This window comes from Panicum virgatum, chromosome 3K, assembly GCF_016808335.1.
Source record: "Panicum virgatum strain AP13 chromosome 3K, P.virgatum_v5, whole genome shotgun sequence".
Classification (NCBI taxonomy): Eukaryota; Viridiplantae; Streptophyta; class Magnoliopsida; order Poales; family Poaceae; genus Panicum; species Panicum virgatum.
In genome coordinates, this window is record NC_053138.1 from 2803241 (window position 1) to 2810757 (window position 7517).

A 7517-nucleotide genomic window follows, 5' to 3' on the forward strand; every position below is an offset into this window, starting at 1 on the left:
GGGGATTATTGGACGGGTCGCCAGGTAAGTAGGTCGGGTGGACCGTGCTGATGCCCCGTGCTGGTGCCATCCTGGGCGAGAGGCCACGACCATGAACCTGAATTATTCCGATCCGATGCATTTGTGGCCACAGACGCATATGCGGAACCTAGTGGCGGGCCTGCTTGTAGAGGAAAGGAAAGCTCGTGTAGGGCCGATGGACTCATCGATCGCCACTTGAATTTTAGAAAGAAAAAAAACACGAGGCAAAAAAAAAAATACTTCCCGAACACAGAGCCGCGCGATTGAAACGGTTTCAGCCGTCTGTTGATCCGTATCATGCCCAGTTTCAGGTGGATAATCAGTCGCTTGCAGGTCTTCTCCTGTCGGAAGATGGTAGACGCAGTGCTGTAGCTGGGTTCTGGCAAGAGATCTGAGAGCTGAGTGCAAACTTTGTTTCTTTTCGAGTTGGGTGGGTAGGAAGGGGTGCTAATATGGCGGCACATTCCTGTTCTACGCTGCCGTCCATGGAGGCCCCCGTGTGCTCCTGGTTTGATGTGTTCCCGGACTGTATAAGGGACGCAGCGAACAAGGATTGTAATCATGTTATCCTGCCTTAATGAAGCTCTCGTGATTTGCCTCAAAAAAAAAGTTTCAGGGATCAAATCTGTATATCTAATCAGCTAGGGTACTCAACAACTCAACCATCAAGGCACAGTACGAGCACCATCCGAAGTCCGAACAAACAGTTGATCGAGGAAATAATCACATATTCACAAGCCTATCCATTTCTCACATTAAAATTTTCGTCCCAGCAGGTGCAACTTGTTAATTAAACAATATATTTGAAGAACATCTTATAAACACATGACAAGAGATTGTTCATACTGAAATCTTGGGTAGAATATACTCAACACTTCAACTATACAAAAGAAAGAACCCTCAGAAGGGCATCGCCACCACACAAAATTTACATTTTCAAGGAAATACACACAATGCCCCCTCGCAGAATCTGTTATGTTGGCGCCCCAGAGGCTTGAATGGTGTCTTCAGGAAGGATCTCATGCATCCTCTACTTGAGAGTTGAACACAAAACTTGGAAATGTTGTTGTAATATCCCTGTTCAAAAATTAATCAAAATAAGAATGATATATTTCAACAAATTCTATTAGTTGATCTAACATGCAAGGGTTAAGTTAAAAAAACAGGGATAAAACACATCATCATTTTCATGCAAGTGTTTTTCTCCAACAGTTTGGCCTAGTTTCAATTAGTGATCCTGATGTGCATGATTAGCACAGAATACCGGATAAGGATCTGAAGGAAGAGATCAAGCGAGCCCTATCGCAGGCTAGCACGCTCTCAGGCAGCCAGTCCAGGTGTCTGGTTCAAGTCTGATGTTCTTTCTCAAATCAAAGCAGGGCCAAGGGTGGAAAGGATGGTGTTTTAAGGAGTCTACCCCGTCCCATCTAATTTTATGGACAAGAACAAGCAATCTGTGGCAAGCAAGAGTTGAATGAATATGTATCCCCTCCATTTCACTACACATGTCCACTATTACTAAGACATTAAAAAGACTTATTACGCAGGGTAAAGCAAAGGGCACAGTTTACATTGAAGCTTGTTGGAAACAGCAAAAGTCTCCCGTGCGTATCATGCACGTCATAACATGAAACCGAAAAGTCACAATAAAACACCATAGTTTTTGTGTGCTGAGGGGCAATGAATTTGAAACAGCCTGTCCTGAGGCCATGGAAAGATGTAGAGAAATGTTGGGAGCAGATGGCCTATGCCCCATTTGTGATTGACAATAGCATGACAAATTGTTATGATCTAAGATGCTGAGCTTCAAATATATCCCTAGGAACCCAAGTAGAAATTCAGGAAGTAAACTCAAATTGTCAAGAAAAGGGCAGCTCATCAACAGTACTGACCGGAGATATGGGAGAGTCATATTTTTCAACAAAGATGGATGCCTCAGGACAAGGTTCCGCCATTCCTCCTTGTCAATTTTCCCATCATGTTTTGTATCTGCTTCCTCAAATGTCTAGTAATATAAAAAATGAGGATTTGCTGAGCAAGCAACTAACCTTAAATTTGATAGACATATATCCTATACAGAAAAACATGTACTCAGATATACCTTGTCAATAATGCCTTCAATAATATCATCTGAAAGATTCATTCCTGATTCAGCAAGTGTTGCAACCACCATTTGCTTGACCTGACAATCAAGAAGGTGCAACACAACATTTTCAGTGTTGCTGGCTGCATTTGTTGCCAAATTGGATATGCTTCTTCCATGCAAATTTAAGAATGATCCATAAAAAGGAGTAGTGTATGTGGTCCTTGGAGAATCATAATGTTCAACATCATCAATTTTGTTCGGCTCAACTTGAGAAATAACCTCCAAATTTCAATGATGGTAAATCATATGCTAAACTTGGAACATGACTTGAAAGGATGAATAATGGCACTCATGTATGAGGTATTATAGCACATATTGGGAAAATATATGCAAACCAAACATATGCACTAATACATATAGCACAAAACAAATTGTTTATTTAAAAATAAGCAAACAAAAGGTACCTCCTGCTTTTCAATGAAGCCTTGTTGCTTGAGATCATACAGTTTGAAAGCAACTGCAAGTTGATGTGAGACAAGTTCATGAGGATGAATGACTTAGTATGACACAAAGATGATTTCTCAAAGTAGAATCAGCTGAATTGGTTAACTATAAAGTCATTCTAAATAGTTCATAACAGAAAAGTTCCAATACTAAAGATTTGGTATATTTTTTGGAAACAAAGATGCAGGCCTTGCACTAATATACTCTACAAGTCTCTCCCTACCTAGAGAGCCTCAACAGGTAACCAAATCAAAAGAAACTATTCCCAGTTGCCACAAATAGGATTTGGTGGCAGTACATTTTGACTTGTAAAGGGGGGATGAATGTCTGTCTGGCGACCTATCATGTCCACATACACATGGAATATCCCAATGAATCCAACAGCCAACAGCCTTTTCACGGATATTTAGTAAGCAGTAATGACTCAGCATTTTATCTTGAAATATTATCAAATAGAAAAACTTAACTTGATACTCGGCCACTTATGTGGCATTACCAAGGATACATAAATGGATAAATAAAGTGAAGCATCAAGGCTTACAATCAATTTTGTCATCAATTGGTGCATTCGGATGGAACACAGAAAGAGCTCGAGCAAATTCCTCAAATTCAAGAATTCCATTATGCTTGGTGTCGAACAAGTCAAATACCTAAGTCAATGAATTGAAAACAGGACACCTTTGTGTTGATTTCAGGTCAACCCAAAAGAAGTATACACATGCAAGTTTCAGAAATCAAACAAAACTGTAACTCAAAAAAAAAAAGAGAGTTGACACTTGGCTCTCCATCACGATGATTGCAGGTGGGTGATTACACAAGCAGAGACATTGAAATATATATTTCCACACATGAGCACATTATTGAAGGTTGAAAAAGCTCAGGGTCCATTCCATCCTATCACTGTTGTAGATAGCTTGACATAATGTCAATGTTCACAAAACACATGGTGTAGTGTACCATTGATCCTTTTGTAACACACAAATACAAAAAAAAATTGTGACCCAAATAGCGCAAAGGACACAACAATTGTGAAAGAATAGACTGAACACCATTATGAACTGAGCAACATGAACTTTCATTTCATAACAAATTTTCACTAAGTAGAGGTACAAGGTTCCAGTGGGCATACCCGATCAGCAAACATGCTATCCTTTCTGTTGGTCTTAAACAGTGCTAATTGGAATTCTTCCTGCAGATAAGACAGTCGAGGCCTCAAGCGAGATCAGGCATCATGGTTCAGGTGTAACAAAATTACCATTCACTGCCACTTCACACTCAAAGAAATTAGCAGGACTTACAGACCTTATTAATCAAGCCATCATCAACCACGGCACTGCTAATCTTCTTGAACAGCTCGTACAAAGCCTCGATTTCGTTTACATTAACTGCAAACACATGATATTCGCTGCTGAATGCAAGGCAACAAATATGAAACAAGCATCTGAACGTAAAGACTGATTCCGCAGAAGCAAGCAAGAGTAAAAGAGAACATACAAACTGTCTCCCTTGCCAGACGCTCGGGCTCCTCAAGGCCCTTTGGCCGATTGGGTATGTCGAGATCGCAGCACTTGAGCAGGCCAGCAGCAAGCCGCCGCAGAAAGTCCACCATTTCACACCCTACCGACGGCGATCCAAATCCCCAAATCAACGCGGCTCACAGCTGCAAAAACCAACGAATGGGTCAGGACCCCACGGCCACAGTAGTGGAGCAATCACGATGACAGCAGGGGCGGACCCAGTGTAGGACCCCATGACCGCAACGGTCCAGCTCTAGGTCTAGGCGCCGGCCCGGTCTCGTCGGCGCGTCGCCTCCGCCCTCCGGCCTTGCGGCTTGGAGATTCGTCGATCCAGGTCCCCGGGAGCCGGGAGGTGGCTGCGGGCTCGGGCTGCCTGCTGCGCGCCGCCGCTAGCTAGGGTCGGCGAGCGCCGAGCGAGGAGGAGGGGTCGCGGGTCGCGCGCGCAGAGAGGCGAGCGAGACGGGTCACGGGAGACGCGGCCGATTCCTCCCTGGTTCTCTCTCGTCGCGTCGTCGACTCTGACGCAAGCAGGTCGACGGGGCGTGTGGATGAGCGAAACGGAGTTTGGGCCACCAACGCCTAGGGGCCGACCCACACCACAGAAATACTCGTTGGACCAGATAGATGAAAAGGAGGGAGGGCTATTCCTATATATCTTCCGAAAGAAAGTTTTTTCAACACCTTCCACTTTGAGATATGTGCACGTAGCTAAGTTAACGGACTGGATGCGTGGGGCAAACTAGCATGACACGGTTTGGACAGAACAGCAGGTGCTGCCGTGCGGAGGACCACCGACTACTAGGCCTGGGAGCGGAGCGGATGGACGTGGATAGATGGGACATGAACTTTATTACCTTACACGAATTTGTTTTCCAAACTGAATTTTGAACTTCTTTATCTCTCTAACGACTCATTTGTTTTCAATTCTGATTCAACCATCATCTTTATTAGGATTTTTCTAACAAATTGAGATCCGACATTGCAATATTTTTCTATTTTTTTTTATTTCAACATTTTAGATATACCATTTCAACATTTCCAGATATACTATTTCAACATTACTACATAAAATGTTGAACAAGATCTAAAATAATGTTGGATAAAGTATTTTGAAATGTTGAAATAATATATACTAGCTCAACATTTACTTATCTTTTCTTCTGGTGGAAAAGGAAAATTGAGGGTCACCAGCTTTAACGTACAACCGGAGCAAGAAAAGGAACAAATGAAAAAAGATGCTTCCTGCTGTACTGCGCTCGGCTGCTCCTTCCTGCTGTGCTTGCATTGGCCCACCAGCATCGACTCTCAGCAGACCTAAACCCGCTGGCAGAAAAAAATAAAAAAGAAACGAAAACTATGGCTACTTAATGTTTGTGGGCCGTCCTGGACCTGCTAGTGTACACATTGGGTCTTAACTGGATTTTAGATAGACAATCTAACCATCTTTCACAAGATGTATAGGAGGCAGGAGGGAGGGGCATAAGAGGTTATTTGGGCCATGGCCCTTGTGGCCCTAGGCGGCTAGGCCTATCTCAACCGAATCATTACATCTGCACATTATCTCGAAGAAATACATCCCGCAAGCTAGACACTCAGTCCCGTGCATGATGGGTCCACAGACCAAATCATCCCAAAATCAGAGAGAGCCTTTGCAAGAACGAAGGTTTGGCGTGATATCAATCTCGCTCAGGTAGGAAAATTCCATCTCTGAATAATCATTCTTTTCTGCATTCAGCCAACAGTATTTTTCTCTCACACCAAACCAGCACTAGCCAACAGCCATCAGCCAGCCAGCAGTACTTTTCTCTCACAACAAATCAGCACCAGCCACCAGCCACAGCACAACAAACATAGGCAATGTGGGCTTTGTGGAACTAGTGCTAACAGCTGGATGGTATATGTGGTGGGAGAGAAGGAAATTTGTGCACGGAGAAAGCACTCAAACACCATTCACATCAGCAATGTCGATTGCAGCGTTGACTAGCAATTACGTAAGGGCCACGAGGAAAACAAGCATTATACGCCAAGGATGGAAGAAACCCCAGGAAGAAAAACTGATGGTGAGTGTGGATGGAGCTTTTGACACTGGTACGGGAAGTGGGAGTACTAGAGTTATCATCAGAGAAGAGAAAGAACAATGGATTGCTGCTGCTCATAGCTTCTTACCACATGTTATTGATGCCCCAATGAAACAATGGATTGCAGCTGCTCATAGCTTCTTACCACATGTTATTGATGCCCCAATGGCGGAGGCATATGCACTTAAAGAAGGATTGATGCTGGCGCAACATATAGGATGCAATCGGTTCATTATACAAACTGACTGCATGCTGGTTGTGGAGACGATGAATGATGGAGGTTTCTCGGCAACAGCGGCGACGGCAATTTACGATGATTGCATTACTTTGTGGAGCGGATTCGACAGTATATCCATTGAACACTGTAATAGGGAGGCTAATCAAGTAGCTCAAGAGCTTGCTAGGAAAGTTTTTTCATCAAAATCGTCTTGTATTTGGGTCGATGAACCCCCTAGTTTCATTCTGAATATACTAGTGAACGATAGATGTAACTATTTTATCAGACCAATAGATGCCCCCCCCCCCCCAAAAAAAAACTCGTTGGTTACGTTCCAAATAGAATGGAAGTTCTCAGATAAACTTGGGCTCTTTCCCAGCCAAACGGATTCTTCACAAATTTGTATAACACAGGGACTATTCGGCTGTTCCATATAGAGAAAATTCTTTCTAAGGCCCTAGAAAAATTAGAGCTCCCCTCTGTGGCCCTCGCAAAACGAAACTTCCTTATTTGACACCAATTTTTTTTATCCTCTCTATAGCCCTACCATTACCTCCGTGAGCAACTTCCGTTCGTTTCCTCAGTTGCCGTGAGAGTTTTGGATGGCGTCGGCGTTTCCTGGACGTGGAGCAGAGCAGCCACATGTGCCGGTCACGGCAGCAACACGCACGCTCCACCGTGCCGCACGACACGACATGTACGCACTACTACAGAACATGCCTTTGTTCTAGACCATTTGTCCCGGCAGCCTTTGGGCCCGGGACAATAGGTGATTTTTGTCCCGGGTCCAACGGCTAGCCGGGTCAGCAGGGGGGGCCAAGGCCTTTTGTCCCGGTTGGAGACAACAACCGGGACAAAATGGGGGCATTTTGTCCCGGTTGGTGTCTCCAACCGGGACAAAAGGACTTGACCCCCCTTATCCCCTTCCCTCTCCCCCCGCCCGAGCCATTCAGCTCACTTGTTTCATGCTATTCTCGGCTCGGGAGGGAGGAGTTCTTGCTCATTTCTTCACCACATTTATGAAGATCTTTGATTCCCCGTCCATCCATCGGCGCTAAAGGTTTGGGGCTTGTTTTTCTCTTCTTCCTTGGCTT

The 7517-nt window shown here is 44.2% G+C and overlaps 1 protein-coding gene across 1 annotated transcript; it reads right to left on the bottom strand.

Annotated features, from left to right (window-relative positions):
• Window positions 1–728: 728 nt before the first annotated feature.
• LOC120696781 (calcineurin B-like protein 6) lies at window positions 729–4711 on the bottom strand. Its single transcript, XM_039979767.1, has 9 exons — window positions 4347–4711; window positions 4106–4271; window positions 3914–3996; window positions 3741–3800; window positions 3153–3261; window positions 2572–2624; window positions 2123–2203; window positions 1914–2026; window positions 729–1098 (listed from the first exon to the last, which is right to left on the bottom strand). The coding sequence occupies exons 2-9, from the start codon at window positions 4218–4220 to the stop codon at window positions 1041–1043; spliced, it is 672 nt and encodes a 223-aa protein (XP_039835701.1). The 5' UTR covers window positions 4221–4271; window positions 4347–4711; the 3' UTR covers window positions 729–1040.
• Window positions 4712–7517: the final 2806 nt, after the last annotated feature.

Excerpts from the sequence above, each read along its gene's own strand:
- LOC120696781 (XM_039979767.1), bottom strand. The coding sequence starts at position 4,220 with ATGGTGGACTTTCTGCGGCGGCTTGCTGCTGGCCTGCTCAAGTGCTGC. Across the intron at positions 3,262-3,740 it reads ATAGCATGTTTGCTGATCGG|GTATTTGACTTGTTCGACAC; the intron begins GTATGCCCACTG and ends TCATTGACTTAG. Across the intron at positions 1,099-1,913 it reads ATGACTCTCCCATATCTCCG|GGATATTACAACAACATTTC; the intron begins GTCAGTACTGTT and ends ATTTTTGAACAG.